The sequence below is a fragment of the Caloenas nicobarica genome, chromosome 12 (assembly GCF_036013445.1).
Source record: "Caloenas nicobarica isolate bCalNic1 chromosome 12, bCalNic1.hap1, whole genome shotgun sequence".
NCBI lineage: Eukaryota > Metazoa > Chordata > Aves > Columbiformes > Columbidae > Caloenas > Caloenas nicobarica.
The window spans coordinates 13368470-13389449 of record NC_088256.1 but is presented as its reverse complement, the minus strand read 5'-3'; the positions used below and the strand labels follow the sequence as shown (position 1 = coordinate 13389449).

The 20980-nt window shown below is 39.3% G+C and overlaps 1 protein-coding gene across 1 annotated transcript; it reads left to right on the top strand.

Moving 5' to 3' along the window:
• The first annotated feature begins 655 nt into the window (after positions 1 to 655).
• CENPI (centromere protein I) lies at positions 656 to 15296 on the top strand. Its single transcript, XM_065643438.1, has 20 exons — positions 656 to 851; positions 1125 to 1259; positions 2237 to 2355; positions 3481 to 3588; positions 4827 to 4875; positions 5150 to 5196; positions 5844 to 5933; positions 7398 to 7526; positions 7788 to 7952; positions 8214 to 8334; positions 8539 to 8630; positions 8939 to 9056; positions 9155 to 9219; positions 9684 to 9781; positions 10204 to 10339; positions 11205 to 11329; positions 12386 to 12434; positions 12598 to 12831; positions 14332 to 14373; positions 15171 to 15296. The coding sequence occupies exons 1-20, from the start codon at positions 656 to 658 to the stop codon at positions 15294 to 15296; spliced, it is 2244 nt and encodes a 747-aa protein (XP_065499510.1).
• Positions 15297 to 20980: the final 5684 nt, after the last annotated feature.

Sequence of the window (20980 nt, the reverse complement as noted above, 5' to 3'; positions counted from 1 at the left end):
TCTTGCCTTCATTCGGAAGTTTACCAAAATGACATTTTTTTTCAGTCCTAGCTACTAGATAGAAAGGCTGCAGAACAACCTACATTTTTTTAAAATAGGAAGATAAGTGTTGTTACGATCCTTTAAAAATCTGTGTGTTACCTTTCAGGAAATCATGACCTGCTGACTGATTACATTGGCATACACAATACAAGTACTGAAACTGATAATGCATAAAATAAACTCAGAAGAAAATTGTTGGTTGTGTTTTGCTAACTTTCTGCTTATGTTAATTTTTGGATCAAAATACTATATAAAATTTTATCAAATAACTTAAATTGAAGAGAGTTTAATTTTTACTTGTGAATTTCTTCTTCAATTTTTTTACCGTAAGAAAGGATGGAGTTTCTATACACTGTCTGTGCACCTTCTGAGTATATTGTTTGATCTTTTTGGGTGCAGATGGCTCTAAATGATTTCCTCTGAAATTACTCTGTTATGTGGGATCCCTCTAAAATCTCTTAGGAGAATAAATTTTTCTTTACTTGCGGGAACCACCTCTGATGTTCTTCAGGTATTGGAGGTTGACCTATTTTCTTGCCTCTTCATAGTGAAGGATTGGAACCCATATGACAAATGAGTAAAATTCTCCTGTCTCCGCTGGGAGTCTGAAAAGATGCAGCGAAGTCATAGTTTTAAGACCCCAAAGCGGCCTCTGCAATCTCGTGATACAAATCAAACTGATCTGTCTGCATGGCGAAAAAAAGGGAGAACTGACCCTGAAAAAAGTGTCCAGGATCAATCTCCTAATGATCAGAAAAATGACAATGAGCAAGACTCCCTTAAGCAGGCTTTCTGCTACTTTGAGGAAGGTAAGAACAGTTTTAAGGTTAGCTATACAGGATTGAAAAGATAATAATTTAAATTATTGTTATTAAGAATTTAAAAACCACCTGTTTTCCCTCTTTAATGCCTGAGCTTTGTAATGTTTCGATAATGTGTTCAAAGGTTTTCCCCTTTATATTACTATGTAAAGAACCAAACGAAAAGGAATATATGTAGAGACAGTTCAGAGAACTTCCAAATAGTTCATTTTAAGTTCAGAAATTGTTTCATCCTTACGTTTGTCGTATTTTTTTCCCTAGTTCAAGACCGTGTTTCACTGAAAAATAGTATTCTGCAGAAACACTTGACTACTGTGGAAAGCATTGCCCTGCAAAGAGGGTTACCCCCTGAAGGATTTAATGTATTGCTAAATGTGGCACTCAGTGGAAAATTTGGTAAAATGTTTATATACATACTTGTGTGTTTTCTGTGAATGTCTCTTTCCCTTCTAATCAAACCTGCTTGAGATAATGTGTTTATGGTGACTGTTTTGTTAGGTACTTTAGTGTAAAGTTAATCTTTCTGGCATGCTTCAGTGGAATTTCTAAGTTCATGCTAAAAATAATCTCAGTTCTTGCTACAGGGTAGTGATACCCAGAAAAATATTACGGCTTCTTACAAATACTTTTTGAAAAGCTTATTTCCTTTGTTTGTAATTGCAGGTCTCTGAAAGGCTTAAAGTGTGTCCTTAGCAACCATTGTGTCTTTTCCTTGTTGTAACTGTTTGTGTAGGTTTCTTGTCCCCAAGTTCACAATAATTGAACAAACTGACATATTAGTGAAACTTTCTAAAATTAAAATATCATCCCAACAGTCAATTCAGCAGTGTTAGTGCTACCCTCATGCCACTTTCTTAGAAATAGCGGCCACCATTTATACTTCTAAATAATGAAATATTCAATGAAAAAAAAAACTCTAAAAAAACCTCTCGCTCCAATCCAAGAGGTGCACATGGGATTCTTTCTGCATTATGCAAGTAGTTTACTTTTCTTGATTTAAAATTACTTAGCTTATCTTCAGAACAGTAATCTGCTGATATTTGGCTGACAGTCATATACTCTTTTGCTGAAGGAACTGGTTGTTTAATATTGCCAGAAATTTGTGTTACTTTTGATTGTCTTGCCAAGAGTCTAAAGGCTATTTTGGTATTAAAATACTTGATTTTTCAATTTTTTCTTTTTAAGCTGGAAAAAACATTTCTCATAATTTTTTGAGGTATAGGTAAGTCCCTACTAGATTCTTGTGCACTGTTACTTTAAGCAATGAAGCTCTGAATAATCTTGTCTAGAGGGAATTTTGACCTAAGCTGCAAAACCGTATCAAAGAACCTGGTACATGAGCACCATCTTATTTTAAATTGTTTGGATTTCAGCTGATACAGTGAATACTCGTTTACTGAAGAGTCTGGTTCCAGCCTCAGTAATACCAGAAGATTCTGTGGTTTCATCTGTATCTTGGCTCTGTGTCAGCAAATGCTCAGGCAATGTCCAGGTAACTTAGTACATGTTAACCAAAACCAGGGCACTACTGTAAAAACAGGACCGGTTCTCTTTTAGTGAATTTTCCTTTTAGTGGAGTTCTTTTAAGTAACTGCACTTTTCAGAAGTTGGCTGCATGTTTTTCAAACAATGTTTGCTCCAGAGTCGACAACACCTGCTGTTTACAGTTTTGCTGAGCTAACCGTAAGAATGGAATGCAGAAAAGGCCCAGCTTTATATTTTGTTGCTATAGCAGCCAAGGTCACTGATAGACCTATTATGTCCAATAAGTGAGGGGTCATAAAAGGATTGTACTTGCAGGGAGATGCGGACAGAACTGGTGATCCAAATTGCCCAACAAGGTATTCCATGTCATGCACAGTTTAAAGCTGGGAGATCATGAGGGTCTTGGACTCTCTTGGTCCATGGCTGGTGTCTGAGGAGGATCCTGCCTGCTCTCCTGCCTGTGGCCTGATGCTGGTTCTAGGATCATGTCCCAGAGCACTATGTCTATATGTCTTTTAAACATCTCCGTGGATGGTGACTCAACTACTTCCCCAGGCAGCCTGTTCCAGTGATTGATAATCCTTTTGGTGAAGAAATTTTTCCTGACATCCAATCTGAACCTCCCCTGGTGCAACTTGAGGCCATTTCCTCTTGTCCTATTGCTTGTTACCTGGGAAAAGAGACCAGCCCCCACCTCACTACAATCTCCTTTCAGGTAGTTGTAGACAGTGATAAGGTCTCCCATCAGCATCCTGTTCTCCAGGCTAAACAGCCTCAGTTCCCTCAGCCGCTCCTCATCAGACTTGTGCTCCAGGCCACTCACCAGCTTCGCTGCCCTTCTCTGAACTCTCTCCAGCACTTCAAGGTCTTTCTTGTAGTGAGGAGCCCTCAGATCACATCTGAGGATTAGCACATATTCAGAACTGAGTTGCTTTTTCCATTCTGATGTGGCAGTTGGTGCTCTTAGCAGGCTTTCTTCCACAGCTGAATTACCCCTGTACTGTTCATCTGTAGCTATCTGGTTGTCCTTGAGAGTGAGATGTATCCTTAATAATTGTCTCTTAAATTGGCTAGTGACTGGTCTTAGCTTTTGCCCATCACTTAATGTAATATGACTTTTTCTTATTTTCAGCTGCTTTTTTTAAAATGGTTGATCACAGTGTTTGACTTCATTGATCACAAAGAACAACTTCATGCCCTCTATGGTTTCTTCTTTTCCTTCCTGCAAGATGAGAAGATGGTAAGGAGAGCTGAAGAATACATGGAACTGACAAAATAAACCTGAATGTTCATTAGTAGTATGCACATTAATGTTAGAATTAGTCTGGAGCAGCTGTTGGTTAGATAGCATTTTCTAATCGCTGGAATTTATTTTCTTTTTTTTCTTCATTTTGCCTTTTTTTGCATTTGCATTTTGCGTAATTTAGATTCAAACTGTGAAGTACTGTAGGATTATTTTAGTTTCAGTGCTGTGGTCTGGTTTGTTAAGCATGTTTCAAGGAATTACTATTCCCCATGACAGAGCAGTAGGATATTCTGTCTAAATTCCCAAGAGTAACAATGATGCTGCAGTCTCTGGGATTGCCTTTGTTGTCAAACATCAGCAGGCAAAGTCTCCCGCTCCTGGGGAAAAAGTGATTTGCATACCTTGGGCAAAAAGAAAAAAACCCTTTTAGAGCAATATTTATTTAATGGTAAGAAACTCTAAGTGCTGTTCTACTTAATCGATTTGAAATGTAGCTTAAATGAGAACAAGCAATCAGATTTCTGCTATACAGCAACTGAAATTCAGGTGCTAGAATGCTGAGTTGATTCAGTTCATATTAATGTGATCTCGGCAGTCATGTTAGACAAATATGAAATTGTTAATATTCTTTCAATTTAGGATATTTTGTGGTTGACTCCTAAAGTTCCTGAAGCTCTGAGTTATGTTTCTTGTAAGGTTTTTAATGGTTCTAAGTCAACATTAATGATAATCTTTTCTTAAAACTGGGTTTAAGTTCTTACTGTTTTATAGCATTTTCAGGCATGATGGACCAATTGGAAAGTGCACCAGAGTTGATGTGAAATTGATTTCCTTACGGCCTCAACTGTAGTTAGAAGCTCTAATGTAATAAATTATTTTGATTCAAAGGTGCTTTTCTTTTTGAAAATGTAGTTGTACTTTCACTGCTGACTCCTGAAATACCATGTCCCAAGAAACAAGATTCAAGCTCAGTGAATAGCTTGAATTACTATAGGGACTGCTCACAGTGCAGATAATGTTTCTAGATAAAGTTGACATATGCAATATGTAAAAAAACATGCTACTTGCTAAGGGAAGTAAGGTCTGCTCTGCCCTGGTGGGGACGCAGTGATGACTTGAGGCAGCCAACTGAATGGCACCATATCAGCTTGTGAAGCCTGGATGTTGCTTTTAAGGTATCCTGGTTTGCATCTGCACCAGCAGGACAGTTCATTTCTGCCTTTTCTTTGCAGTGCCCCTTTGTCTGCCACCTGCTCTACCTGCTGACCAGGAAAGAAAATGGTGAGTCTATCCAGTTGTAAGAGACAGGATACCATTTTGGTTTTTGTTCTGTGACTAACCAATTGCTTTATGGCAAGGAGGCATGAGAGGTAGTTCAGCCTGATTTGTGTAACGCTTTCTGAATTGGAAACTTGTCTTTTAGCCGAGAAATAAACCTGGTTGGTCCTGCTTGCTTTGCCATGACTTTTCTATAACAAAAGTCATATTGCATTTTTTGCTTGAATATCTGATACAGTGGTTTGAAAATACTTTATGTTCTTGATTGTATTTGCAGTAAAGCCTTTTCGGGTTAGGAGGCTGCTTGACCTCCAAGCAAAAATGGTGAGTTTATTTCAAATCTTGTAGTTTGTAAGACTAATGTCTCTAATGGAGAAGAGTGGCTAGTGTCTCAGGATAGGGTTGGACTTGGAGTTATAGGTTGTAGCATCAGGGCTTGTCTGTCTTCCATGCCCATCCCTAATTTTCATTTGTGTTTTGTGAGCACGTGCAATGATATGCATACAGCTATATGTTTTATGGCTACATGTGGTAAAATCTCTGAAGCAAGGGGCAGCTTCATTTATCTGTAACCATTAATTTTCTGTTCATCTTCCTTTTTCAAGTGGTATCAAAAATAACTGAGAAATATAAGATTGTACTGGATCTACTATTTTTTTTGTAAGGAAAAACTAGCTGTAATGTCTTTGGAGCAACTGGACAGCAGAAGACTATTTCCATAGTTTTGATTAAGTTCCTTTTTATTAGAGTTATGACTACAGAAGGTTCCTTCTTCAATCCCCTTCCTATGGTGTATTATTCACAGTTTCTGCTCTTCCTTTCATTTTCTGTTGTTCATCTATGGTTACTTATATGTAGGTTTGGAAAGCTTTTAGTAAGCACTGGGGTATTTTTGCTTCTAGAATACCGTATTATTTTCCATATTAAAAACATACTCCTCATGTTTTTCCTCTTGTTCTGCTATTTGACAGGGAACACAGTCTTATCTGCAGGCTCTACTATCACTTTACAAACTATTTTGTCCTGAGCTGGTGACCATAACCCTTCCTGGGAAAATGAAGGTAAGAAATGAGATTTAATGTCTTTGGAACCAGTACTTATGATGGTATTTGTACCGAGCTTTCCATTTAAGCTATAGCATGATTTAGTGGTAAAGATTAATTCTATTTCTTCTTTTCACTGAGTAAAACCAGGTTTAAATGAGGATTCCTTGCCTTGCGTTTTGTGTCCTCTTCAGCACAATGAGGTGATTTTGAGTGGAATGGCATCTACCTTTATCCTTATGAGGATTACTTGAATCCTTTTTTTTTGATGTTTTCACTGGTTTTGACTTGTTTCACATATTAAGTTCTTCAAGAAACAAACTATCTTATTTGTACAAAACATTGTCCAAATTGCCGACTTTCTTAAGAACAAATAACAATGGAAGTCAGTAAGTAACTTGGAAAGTCTGTCATAGGAAAGAGGAAAAAACAGTGCGGAAAAATGCGGTAAGCCGATTTGTCAGAGACTCGAGGCAACAGCAGCAATATTACTCCACTTCTGGAGAGGCCTATGAGTATGCGTAGCCCTTTGACCAAGTGGGAATATATGTAGCAGAAGCTGAATATCTAAGAGAAAATAGCAGGGGAGACCTATATTCTGCAACAAATTTTCTTTTGATACTTCAGTGGGATAGACTTAGGTTTGTGTTTGTTTTTTAGAAGACATTTAATTTAGAGACATTTAATTTCTATGTAGGAAAGTTGTGTTTCTATAAAAGAAAAATTGCTTTATTTCAATCTGGTTGTGTCCTTACATTGCTCTATAGACTTGTACTTTGCACCGTGCTGCACAGTCATCTGTTAGAGAATTTACACTTTTTGGCATGCACAGAAATGAAGTAAATAGCTAGCAACTAAAACCCAAATACATCTTCAATTGTTTTTATGAACATGCTGTGTTAACTTGTATGATAAAAGCTTGATTACCTAAGCCCAAACCAATCTGAATGCTTTTGTAATGGTTTGGCACTTGATTAGGATTTAAAGACTGACTGCAACTGAAAAGGTGTTGGGCTCATTTTTCCAGTTTTCTTTTTAGCTGTAGTATCTACCTTGAATTCAATTACTCATTGTTCTGTTTGGCAGATATCACTGGTGCTGAATTTGGGAAGCTTTCCTAATAACTTGCATAAGCCTACCTTGGTCATGTTTTATTTTTATGTATACTTGAGATTTAATCTATGAATCGATGATAAATCTGAATGAGGATTAGAAATCAGAAGTGTTGGAGATCTCTTTGGAAAAAGGGAGCATCATTTCAGAAGGAAATAAAAGCATAACTGTTGAACTATAGTTACTCCTCAGGTTCATTACCTTTTGATGAGAGTTCTGTGCTGTGAAAACCCAGCCTCTTGGTCTGTCTAGCAGAGTTGAGTGTATATACATCACAGCAGCAACATTCATCAGAATAGAAAAGGATCTTTTCTGTTGCTTTGTCTTAGTTTGACTTCTTTGATAGATGTCCAATTTGGCTTTTTTCAGGCTTACTTCAGGAATCCAGAGGGCCCATGGAAAGCAGCAATCAACACAGTAAGGCAAAGAAACCAGGAAAACTCTCAAGTGTCCCGGCCACTGTTTTTAGGCACATCTCAACCTCAGTCACGAAAAAGGGTACGTTATGGGCCTAAGAGAGACCCGAGAGGGCATCAAGCAGCTGGTTTCATTATAAATATTGGGAAATAATGGAAGTCAGACTTTATTTTGGCAATGAGAAGGGTGGAATAGCTATACAGAAATGCAACATTCCCATTATAATGAACACCTGGACATGTTTTTTGCAAAACAGGATCTTTGAGGGAACACTGGTCACAAGTGCATTTGATTGCACTGGAATCACAGTCATTGCTGTTCATTTGTGTTTCTTTTCTACAGAAATGGAATACTCAGATAAGTATACCTGCAAGCAGTACAAACAAAAATAATTTAGAAGAGGACAGGGAAAAGAAACGTGTTGATTTGTACAGTACAAATGAGTCTTTTCCAGTGGAGCAGCTGCAGAATTTTTCTCAGCTCCTACAAAATATCCACCGTCTAGAGGTGAGTTTCGGGAACGTCTCGGTAAGCTCATTGAATGTTTTGAGAGGACAAAGGACATTCCTCTGTGCCTTGTTTATATGTGAATAGTGTGTGGGCTACCTAGTTTTGACAGAGCATCTAGTCTTACCTGAGGCTGACAAATGAGTCCTGGAGATGGTCTTATTGCCAGTAAAAGGCTTGGACAACTCTGATAGAATGAGATTCTCTGGCAATCTGCTGATGTAAATACTGAATAACTCTTTTTCTTGATTTCTCTTTCAGTTTCCTTCCCAGATGGGTTCAGTGCTAACAAACCCTTTATTGCTTCATTACATGAATTGCTTCAAAGATGAATCTGTTGACCTAAGGCTCTACTACTGGATGGACCAGACTCTTCAGCAAGGTAGGAATTTAGTATTACCTGGCAGGGTAGGGAGGTAAAGGATATCTGAGGTTTTTCACCTTTCAATAACAGTACTGTGCCAGTCAGATTTGTAGTGATAATCACATGGTGTTAAAATAACTACTGGAGGCAACTGAAATTTGTTTCCAATTGTGTTTGTTCTTGCTGTGATTGTATTCAAATACAGTATTCTCTCCTGTTTAGAATGCACCTGGTGTGTGGCTGATAACAGCCAATATGAAGAAGAATTTAAGAATTTCCTGGAAACCGTCTACAAGACAGAGTGCTTCTTGCAGGTAAGTGCCTGTTTTGTGGAAGCTGAGGGTTTCACCAAGTCTTCCCTTTAAAGTACTTTTGGGACTTTTGGGAGAAGTAACAGTGTCTCAAGTAATAAAAACACATATTTATATAGTGAGTCAATATTCTGGAAATGGCCTTGTTTTCTGCAGGAAAGATAATTTGAGGCTGATATTGAGAATGATAATTTGAATGTCCTGGTGAATTGTGTGGCGGGAGGGAGATGTGAGCCTCTTTCTCCAGGGTGAAATGAACATGGTAGGGTGCAGGCATGTAAGTTTTTGAATGTTCACCTTCTGCTTTGCAGGAGGGATTTTCTTCCTGTGAAGAGTTTCTCTATAAGAGCCTTCCTCTCTGGGATGGCTTCTGCTGCCGATCACAAATCCTCAGGTTTGTGAGTTGGATTCCCCTCCGCAGCTGCTCTGGTATGTGTTGCAGATCCTTTGGGTGAGGCTGGACAGTGTCTGATCTTGGGAGACAGGATTTTTGCACAGCTGTCATACTGCTTTCTCATTTGTTTCAGAAATAAAGTCACATCTCTATGATCCCCTGGCACAGCTCTTTCTCACATCGTCCCTTTACTTTAAGGTAATTTAAGTGAGTACAGTGCCTGTTTGATATTGCTGTCTGCACAGGTGTAGCAGTCTGAGGGATTGTATAGGGGATTTCATTTAGGGAAGTCTGTGCTCAAATGATGGTGAAGTATATACCTAAGACATAGCTTCTTTGGGAATTTGAGTGCTTGTAAGATTTCTTCTTTTTTGACTGGAATTAAACTGAGGCACTGGAAATAAAATGAGCTGACAGTACACAGGACAATAATTGGTTTGTTTTGTTACAATTTTAACTCTGCTTTTCCTGGAGAATTTGAGTTTCAAATACTATGTAACACATTCTGTTCAAGGGGATAAGCAATTGTCTCACTGCTCTTTGTGGTCCTGAGAAACTCTTGATATCTTTCCTTGTATATGTCAATTCTCATGCCACTTTTTGTTTAGTATTATTCACTTATGTAAATTGTCATTAACCAGTTTCCTTTTGGCCTCTTGCAGTGCAGTGTTCTTGAGAGCCTGAAAGAGCTGTTGCAGAACTGGTTAAATTGTCACGTGACTCATCTGGATTCAGAGTCTGATTCTGAAGTTAATTCTTCGTAAGTTTGTCTAAAATACATACAATACAGTGTTCTGTGCGTTGTTCCCTAGTGTATTCAGATATATATTCTAGCCCTATTACCCAGCATAAAGACAAACTAGAAGGTTAATAATGCTGTAATGTTTCTGCTATATTGTAAGCTACCTTGTCTATCCTGTTCTTTCTCGTTCTTTAAAAAGTATTTCTGTTGACACTGAAAATTGAAATGTCCAGAAGTCAAAACCCTTAACACGGACAGCTGGGTCATGTTCATAATCATGTTGGTAACAATATGTTACTGGGTATGTTGAAGAACAAGTGCATGTTGCTGAATGCTTAGTGGGGCAGAAGGATAAGCTTCAGTTTCTTTTTTACTGTTCTTCCTTTTTACCGTTTGAAAGGAGGTGTATATACTAATGTTGTGCTGTGTCATTGCTGCAGGAATACCACTCTTTCTGGACTAGTGAACGTGGTGGCTGAACTGATCCACTTTGTTGGATGGATCTCTACTGTTGCATTGCGTTTGGAAAGCAATCATACTTTCTTGCTGCACTTCATCCTGGATTTCTATGAGACTGTATGTATCCCATTTATTTTGCCTTTCAATATTGCAATACTCTAAGGCGGTTTGCATTTTTTAAGGTAGAGCATGAAAACATGTTCCTCATAGTTTACAGAACTTTGTGATTAAATGCAAGAATGTTCCAAATACTTGGTAGATCTACAGGTGATAGTTGCTGCTGTTGCATCCATAGGCAGAACTAAATATGCTGCTAGAAAGTGGTTGCTCACAAGTCAGAGGTGATTTGTGGAAGGGGAAGTAACAATACAGCATAACATGCTTTTTTTAATGTGAATTTATAGAAAAGAACAATATTCAGTTAAATGGCAAACGACATATCCTGATTTTTTTTTTTCCTTAAATGCTCCCTTAAAAATAGATTATTTTTTTTTTCCCCAGTTTGTCCTGTAGACAAACTAAGTGGCATCAAATAAGCTTAAGCTCTGCAGATGTGCTTACTGCCATGTGAACTCCATTCTTAACTTAAATTCTAAACAAGAAACTTAAAACTTAAACTTAGAACTTAAATTCTAAACAAGGTTAAGTCTAGTGCAATCTCAGCTACATATATCAGAATGATCTAAAAGGTCAGAAAAAAATGGCTGCTGCTTTTTTACAGGAGTCTAGGTAGATTTGACTGAGCAAGTAACTGTGTTAAATCATATAGAATATCTAAAAGGTTGAAGCAGAGACTGAGATATGAACTGATGAATGTTTCATACTGAGAAGAAAACAAACAATTGCTCCATGCTGGCCTTTGCTCCTAGGTGAAGCTGGTGGAGCTGGCTGGAATGCAGTGCCATGCTCTCTTTTGCTCTTAGACACTTTGGGGTTTGTTAATGGCAGGAATAATCTGCCTGGATTTGCTTCATTCCTGCAGGTGTGTGACATGTATCTGAGGTACAATCTGCCTTTGTTGATAATGCCTCCTCCTGGAGTTTTCTACGCAGTGCTTCTTGGCATGGATTCTGTCAACTTGAATCAGCTCTGCTACATTATGTACAGGTATTACAAATGGTGTGGGCTGTAAGGACTCCTTGTCTTTTCCAGTCTTTTGGAAACGAAATTACTTTGAAATCTGTTTTTTCTTGCCACACCAAAGTAAAGGTGACAGTTTCAGTTGTGCCTAGCTTTCATGATACAGGATTTTATAGCTGTAGTTCCTATCCTTTTTTTCAGTCTGTTATCCAAAATAGCAGGATTCTGACCTCTTTCCTAGTATTATTTCCATATCTTTGATATGGGAAAGGAAGACTTCTGATATTGTTTTGAGAACTTAAATGAGCCAGCTGGAATCACTAGTAATTAAGTATACAACTTTTTACTCCTGTGCTTTGACTACTAAGCTTGAATTTTTCTTTACAAATTCTGTAATGTGCTGAGTAGAAAGCACTTCTGCCACCTCCAGACTCTGGGAATTTGGGACTGCTTTGTGCTGCCTGCAGGTCCAAGGACAGCACTGTTCAGCTCTCTGCAGGTCCCACCAATGTGGCCGCTCTTCTTGGCCTTGTTAATTCCAGTGGTTGCATCTTGAGAAGGAGAGTAGCCAAGTGCTGACAGCTGGCGCGGGGCTCTCCATGTAGCTTTTTCTCTAAGAAGTCTGCAGGGTAATTAACACAACAGGATGGTTGCTGGGAGATAAGAGAAGCTTGTGCTTATTATATAGAGCAACTGTCAAGTTGCATTACTTCCAGTAGGTTCTGTTTCTCTGCTTAGTGAATGAAAATACACTGTTTTTCTGCTGGTTTTTAAGGCTCTGTGTCAATTGGTGTGTATTGCCTTTATGAAGGTGACTGTCCCAGGCAAACCCAGTCATGTCCTAATCATTTAAGAGATTAATATTATTGGGTGTCTCTCTACTGTGCCTGGAAAGGGCAGGTCTATGCCAAGTGATAAAGTCTTTTTCAATTCTTTTTCATGTCTCTCTTTTTTTACCAGTAAAATTTGATCTCTCTTGTGGAGGAATAAGCTTTCTTAATACATTCCACAAGCTTTTTTCAACACTGGTAGGTAGTAAAAATTTACAGTACCTAACTTTCTTTCTTCTTTTTTTTTTTTCAGGTATCGAACCAACTTGGTGACTGCCAAAGAAAATGAGCTGAGTAAAAAGGTATTGTGGGCAAATTTGTCATGTGCTGGAATAGCCCTTAGCAAGGAAGGGGGTTGAATGGAGTGGAGGTGTTCTGTTGGCATTCTTTTAAGGGCTGGAGGGAGCACATGCCTGCTTTGATGCTATTTATTGATTTTTTTTTTAATTTTTTCTTGTCCTTCAGAAAATACTGCAATTCAAGTTCAGTAACCAGACATACCAAGAGTACAACAGGTACATAACAGCAATGGTGGGTTGTCTGTGGACATCCAGTGCATTCCAGAAGGATATTCACCCTCAAGGTATTTCTATGGATGACGAACTGCTGAAGAAAACCGCAGTGCCGGATTTCAAAACCAGCTTTAACATTGTCTGCCACCCAGCCATGATGAGCTATGCTTTCTTCTACCTGCAGCAGGTAATGGCATATGCCAGCTTTTGGACCTTTGACAGCACCAGATGTTCTGTCCTGACAGCTTCTTCGGAGAAGTGTCTCTCAGTGTATTGGCTGACTGGTAGAGTCAAGTGAGCTTTCCAAAGCTGGTATGGCCTTCTGTGTTTGTGTCACGTCAGTGGCACAATTTGAATAGTCTTTGTTTGCTTGGTATGAAAGCATGAGTGTAACAGTTTCAGATGTGACTTTGTGCTTATGATTGTTTTGAGGATAGAACTAAAATAGCTAAATAATGAAATACATGACTAATTCAGTAGAAGCTTCCTGATGGTGCATCCTGCCCCACAACATTTGGAGCATGACCTAAATATTTAAACTCCAAAAATTCAAGAAATACATAGTTGAATTGTATACAGGCGTGCACAGTAGAACTTCTAGCAGCAGGTTTTGAGAATGGCTTATTAAAAAAGAAATACAAGTAGCTACTTCAAGTACAGAAGATAATATGGTGCTGTCTTGTATTGTCTGATATGTGTTCTGCTAGTAGTTGTCTTGAATTCCAGGCGCTATGGGGTTCAAGGCAGCTACCGAATAGTGGAGGGAGCAGCTTGCCAGAGTTATTATTCCAAGATGTGCATACTGCCCTGAGAAACTGGGTTTCGTAGGCTATCCAAGGTGTGTGCAAAGATGCCGTTTTGTTTTGAGGAATACTGGCAGACCAAGCGCGTGTGTCAGTGTGGCTCCTGGAATGAAGCAAGGGAAACCTGAGGTTAAAGTTGAAGCAAAGAATGCTGGTCAGGAACACTTCACAAATTTGCTTTTGTTTATATAGTTGGTGTCCTGAATCTATGTCTTACTGCTGTTTAAACCCAAGTCTTTGCCAGAGAAGTCTATTTTATTTTTGTTATATGCCACTTATTTTCCTTGTTCTTTTTACTGTTGTGGCAGGATTAGTTTAAAATAAAACAAAACAAATCAAATCAAACAAAAAAAACCCACAAGCAAACAAAACAAACCATCCTCTGGTGGAGAACAGAACCAAGAAAGAGATTTTGCTTAGCGGCTATCATAGGTATTTTAAAAGGAAAAAATATTTAGCTGCAGTGCCATCTTTTCTGAACACTGCAGTGCTGAGCAGCAGAGGGCACTACTCTGCAGTGCGCTCAGAGAACACAAGAAATAATCTAAATATCAGTAAGTTCTCCTCTTGCTCTTATTGTTGGGAATCATCTAATGTTTTGAAGGGGTAGCTTTTTACACTGTAGAGAGACAATGGTTAAAGATACATATAAATATTCTGTTGCTATTCAATAATGCTGCAGCACAGGGCCAGAGGGTTTCCACATAACCTTGCTACTTGGAGACACAGTATGATGCTAGACACCCATTCTGAAGCATGATTAAAAATCTCTGAATTTCTTTGCACACTTACAATTCTTGATTTAGCAGGGGATTAAGCAGAGGCCCAGAAACTCTGGATATATTTTATCTGACTTGATACTGTTTTTATTCCCTTTCCTTAAGGCTTGGCCAGATAACACCACCGTCGACTTCAGTTTAATTAAGGTAAGATTTCTCATTTTGGTGAAGTGAAAACAGGCAATTTTCAGCTGCTATGTAGAAGAGGATGAGGTGTGATAATATTAAGCAATTACATAGATGCTCTATAAAAGCTTTGAAAGGGGAGAATTCCAGATGTAGACTTTGGTTCAGTCTCTTAACAGGGCCAAACATAAAGATATCACCATCTGGGAAGTTACATAGCTAGCCATCTGGGGGTAGTGGTCTGAGATTTTTATATATATTTCTTTCACAAGTCAGTGCAGTATCAGGATGAGGCTGTTTGTTGTTCTCTGCAGGCTGCAGAAAAAGTTATGTTTTTGGTGTACTTGAAGCAGAATTTCTATTATCAATGGACTTTAATATTGCATTTCTGAGATGGATGTGTGGCTCCGTTATAGTTTTGAACAGAGATCCTCTGCTAAGCAAGTACAGGGGCAGATTGATTCCTTTCCCATACCAGAGTGTACTTCAAACCTGATCTGGAGGAATTGTCATGAGTGATAGGAGGAGGGCTTCAATATCCACATTCATTTGTTTTCTGACATCTTCACTGTTGTTCCAATAGACTTTGCTCTTTTTAGAACTGAGATTTATAAGCATCTTCAGTATTAAAAGGTCATGATTTGTCATGTTCAAGTTAATGTGTAATACATAAGTGAAAAGTTTGGGCATTTGGGAACAGGGCATGACCCTGTATACCTGTGGGTATTTACAGACTAGGATGGATGTTGTCAAACTGTGGAAGGTGATATTTGTGAAACTTTTTGTGTTGCATCTGACTGCTCTTTCTGTTTTTATAGGGAAAGGAGTGGAACAGGTATCTGGAGTATCTCTATTTGCAAGGCTTAAAGGGCTTGAAGGTCTTTATTGAAAGCAGTGTCAATCGTATTTCCCAGGCCTCTCACAGTAAATCAGGGAATGTGTAAATGTGCCACTGGGATTCACTGGAGCCTGTTTATCATCTGAAAGAGGAAAGCAGAATTTAATGGACTGTGTCACTAATTCTTCTTTCTGGAGAGGAAAGAAACGGAGCAATTACCCTTGTCTGCATTTTCGTACTGACATCTATTTTAGGAAAGTTGAAGGCATGGAAGGAATGCTGGCTTGGTCCACTAACCCTGAAACCCCTATTGTCCCTGCTTGAACTTCTTTGGTCTGAAGCTGCTGAGCTCATATGTATCATCCACATTTTTCATCCTCATTTTTCTCAGTTGCAGTATCTGGTTTGATTGAGAAACAAACCTCTTCTATCTCAAACCTGCAATGAACAGCGCTGCTTCATTTATAAGTAATGTTGATCCCTGACCTGCTTTGCCTTCCTCAACAGTAGGTAATGAGAAGCAATTTAATCGGCCTTTTGGGGATACTGTATATGTGCTGGCTAGGAGCGCTATGAATTTCCCAGTTCCCTGTTGCACTGTGTATATACTGGCATTTCAGAATCTGACCAACTGACCTTCCTCAACTTTCATTATGAAGCTTCCAAAAGAGACTTTTTGCTAGCATTGCTTATAACATTCTTCTAATGCAGCTGGCAAATTTGATGTTAAGTTGATGGCTTATCCATGATTTGAGCACTTGAACAGTGTTGCCACCAGCTCACCATTTTCTACTGAGAAGCGCAAATGTAACTTTCCTTTTTGTATTTTTAGCTGTGTTGTATACTGTGTGTATATAGATAATTTATATCTTGTAAAAAGTTTCCAACATGCTATTTTGAATGAACTCTGCTACAAAAATGTATCTCTTCTTGTCATTTCATTTAAATGCTGAGTAGAAGTTGGGAGAAGCAGAACTCGGGTCTCAAATTTGAGTGAACTTTATTTCACTGCTGTAAAATGGGGCTTTAAGCACTTGAAAGATGGGTCAGCGTATACTGAATTTTGCATTGTGAAATCTGTATTATGATCCTCAGAGTGACTCCAGAGCCGCTAAGGGTGTGTTTGGTTCCTTTATCCTCTCAAAATCAGGCTGGGTCTCGGTTGAATACCATTCTTCTCGGCTCAAATAAATGACATGGTTAATACATGTATATATATATTTATGTGTGTATATATAGTCTCTCCAGAGAATAAGAAAATCTTTTACTGAAGACTTTGAAAGATTTGCAGAGTGATCTGCTTAGACTAAACTATTGCCTAGTCTCATCTGGATGTGCTATTCCAGCCAGTACAAGTGCTGCTTGCTAATTTCTGTCATGAGAAGCAGGTCTTCAAAAATCCTGGTTATATTTTCTCAACAGGGGAAACTCCACAAATTACAAATTCCTCCAAGTGGATATATTATGAGATGTGACCCTGACAAATAACCAGCTATCTCCTTTAAAAACTGGTACTATTTGGGACCTGTTCAGCCTATTGGCTGAGGACTATCCTAACACCACTGGCTGGCAATCCCTGTCACAGTGGTGCCTGTTCTTTGTTAGAATCTTAAAGGTTTCAGCAAAGGACCCAAGGAGGAGAGCTCTGTAGCTCCATAGTTGTTTTTATAATTTTTCTATGAAGCTACTTTTAGAAACGTATGGGAAATGCTCTAACAGCACTTACGCTGGAAAGCCTGTGTACTGCATTCCTTTGGGATGACTTGATCTTTGTTTTTATCTTCACACCATACAATTGTCTTCAGATGTTGACCAGACTTGTCCTTCCATATCGCTGCACTGGGATTCTGTATAGGAATGGGGCTGGAGGGACTGGCAGCCCTAGGAAAACAGGAGGTGAAGACACGGATGTGACGACAGATCTGTGCACAGCCAGCTGGTTCAAACATAGAACATTGCAAAGCAGTGTTTAGTTCTTGCCAGGATGGCAGACTTCGTGTTACCTGGGTGCTGCTTGGAGTTTCTGTGGAAGGATCTCTGCAGCATTCCTGTCAGGCTGGAAGGTGCTGCCAGAGGCTTCATTTCAGTTGTGAAAGGTGCCTAGATTCTTAAGTGTGTGTGATGTATGTAAATGTATTTAAAGAGGTTTATAGCAGAATCCTTTAGGATATACTGAATGTTGGATAATTATTGGTCCCTGAGATCAGTTTTCCCTTGAGGCTGGTGTTTGGTTGAGAAAACACGGAATCATGCTATGGAAGACTGTTGTTGGAGCATCACAAGTCTTTTATTATACCCTGTGTTACAAAAGTCTTTGAACAAATTGTGTACAAGTTTGTCATTCAAGTGCACAGGTTGGACACTTAGAGGTGCAGAAATAAAGTAACAGGGCAGGTAATTTTCCCTTTTCCTCAGCTTTGGTCAAGATGGCTGTTTAAAATCCTTTCCATACAGCAATGATGTCTTGTATTACTGGGCACTTGAGATTACTTTTACCATCTTTATACACCTTGGTAGTTCTTGTCATCTTTCATATCTGGACATTTTTTCTTTTTTTCTCTAAATATCTGACTTTACTAACATTCCACTTGAATGGAAGGATGGTCCTTTTGGGGAGGAATGTGCTGCTGTACTTTTTTTTTTTTTTCCTCCCTGCTTGCTCTTTACCATCTAATCACAGTGGTAAATTTTGTAGAGCATTTTCTATTTCAAGTATATGCTCAAAGACTTCGCTGACCACGGCATCTGCTCTGGGGACTAAAACAGCGATAGCCAAGATCCATCCATTTCCTAGTAAGTGACAAGTCAGTGATTTACTTCTAAGTGCTGGTTTCTGCCCATTGTAATGTATATACTATGAAACTGTAGCCTGTGTGTACAGGCTGTGACACTGTAGCAGAAACAACTGGTTTTTAATACTATTTGAAAGGAACAATGCAGGATTAAATGTTCATTTATGGCTCCCATTCATGTCAACCAGCACCTCAATATTTAAGATTAGGTCAGGCCTGCAATCTCCCTCTGAGGGGTTTATATTGAGCATGATTCAGTACAAAGAAAGTGTATGCCTTCGCATGGCTTAGCTCTGCTCTTGAGTGTTTTATTTCTTTTTGGAGGATGGTGTTTCAAGGTCCAAATTTCCAGTATCAGCTGATCTCGGGGAATGCTGGTTTGTGTCCTGTCTGCCAGCAGAGCAGTGGTGATTTCAGCTTAACCATATTTGCAGTTTTCTAGGAGCCCATTTAAGGTGCTTTCAAAAAGTGAAGCTTTTCCCTTTAGAAAAATTTCCGAGTGGGTATTCAATAGGAGTTCAAAATGCAGGGCCAGAATCTTGTCTGGGGGAAGCAGGCGCAGCTCTGCTAATTTCTCATGGATCTATGGTGAGTTGCACCAGCTGAACATCTGGTCCACAGCGCGCAGAACCAAAGGCATTAACCCCTCCCCGTCAGACACATTGGCCTGAGCATTATGCATCTGAAAATGCAAATGCCTTGGGCTAGAGTTAAGCTGAAATCTTCTCCAAAGCCATGTTTGCTTAGTGTTTCTGTTAATGACGATTTTATTTTGTGGGGAGAAAATAATTGGTACATTTTTATGCATCAGGTTGTGCTGCTATTTCAGAGAGAGCTTGCTCTGAGAGAGTTAATTTCAACCTGTTTTCAGCTGGAATGAAGAAACTGGTTCCTCTGTATCCCTGCTTTCTATTCTCTTGTTGGCCTACTTCCCTCTGCTTGCATTTTGCATTCCTAATGCCATGAATAAATCAGGACCCAAGGATTTAGAAGGTGGTACAGCTGTAGCCACTCAGAAAATTGAACCTCTGAGGCTTGTACTGCAGCTCTAATAACTGCCACTATGTGTGCTTCTGAACTCTTCTAATAAAATTTAACTGGTACCAAAATAAAATTCACTTTGCCTTTTTTACATAACATTTAAGTTTTTTGTGCTTCTGCCCAGCATCTCCTCACTTGTCTCCCTTTGTCTTTTTGTTAAGCTCAGTTATAAGCCCTTTAGGGCAGGGCAGTTGCCTCCCAGCTGCTGTGACAAAATGGTTTATCACAAATCTTTGCACGGAGGAGAAAAGAATAAGGGAAACTGGGCAATGTGACCTGGCCAAGGGTTTGTCTTCTCTGTGGAACCACAGCACAGTGAAACTCCTGTCTGGCCGTAGTCCTAGATCCTCTCATAACTTGTCATTAATAATACACACTGGGCTGCTTTTATTTGTAGTGTTGTGGCTCCTGAGAGAATGTGGGAGGGAGCTCTTGATGTGCTTTTTAGTCAGAGGATGGATCTAGTCTGGGCGAAGAACAACAGACATTGGTAACAAGCTTACTCTGGAGGATGAATATCTTGAAAGAAAAAAGTCTGAGTGTTTTATTCCAGGAAAGATGATTTATGTTATATTAATACCAATGGCTTTCCCTCATTATGGCTCTGCTTTTTATAATAAAAGTAATTATTTTGTCCTACTGGTGGGTTGATTTCACCAAAGTGCTTTTGACTAAGAAGGTCTTTTATGACCTTCTTAGCATATACCGATGTGGTTTTCAGCACAGGATTCCTGAGATCTCTATCTAGCTGTTAGACCTGCCCGATTAACTCCCAGGTAATTAGAGTTGGCAAGGGAAGTACTGAAGTACATAAATAATGTTCGGTAAAGTGCATATCTTGTGATGCTGCTTCATTTCTCTGCTTCTCAGTCTCATGCCTTGTAGGAGTAAAATGTCTGCATAGCAGAGGGTAAGATTGAAGAAAGGAAAAAAAAAAGCTTTAATTATACTGGCATCTAATTTCCATTTCAGGCTCACCACAGTCTTGCACAAATGTAGAAAATGAGACAGTTGGTCTTCAAAACAAGCTGCAGGTGCCTTACACAGGCTTTGAGTACTATTTTAACCCTGACAGCATCTAGAGATCTGTAGGCTCAGACATGATGCCATTCTGAAGCTTAATGAGAGAACACGCATCAGGCAAGCTTTGGTACCTGCTGGAAACGCAACACAAACAGGCCAGGTGATGGGATGTTCAGTCATGGTAACGTCTGAGCTCCTGAGCCTCAGGCACTGAGTTTAGGTGCAAATTGCAACACATACTTCTGAAAATTGTATTCTCTACCCAAATAATTTGGATGCTTCCTTTAAAGAATTCAGTGATAAGCTTCTCATGTACATGTATATTTTTATATGCAGCTGGATCCCCGTGCAGTTTGACTCGCTCTCGTCCAGTGTCTGTGCTCTGAGTCTGGACTGCTATCTCTGCACAAGAGGCTGCTCTCAGCAGGTTTTCTCCCAGCCCTCTCTCCAGGCCTGTAACATTCCCATCATGGCTTGCTGTGCACGGATCACTAAGCAGTCTCCTTTCTCTTAGGGCACCTCTGTTCTATGTCGAAGCGAATCTTCGGCAGCTCCTGTGCGATTGCTTTCCTGCTCCTTTGTGTGCATGGCCCAGTAAATAAGCAGGGGGATGGAAAGCACGTTGTAAATGTGTTGACAGCTTTTGAAGAACAAAATGGCCCCTGAAAACTGTCTGCCTTCTCCTTCTCTCCTGCATGTTTTTGCTTTCTTTTCTACCATTTTCTCCTTTTTCTACTCTTTTTCCATCTTTCCCCCAAATTCTTTTACACTCTTTTGACACCCACCCCCACGTTCTTTTGGTGCTTGCTGCTCGAAATATTTCCCCTCCTATAGTCTGTCTCATTTCTCATTCAGGGGACTGTTTCAGTCCCTCTGCAGGAACAAATGACAAGGGGGATTCATTCTGTTTCTGAGTGCTGGTCAGCTGTCTGCT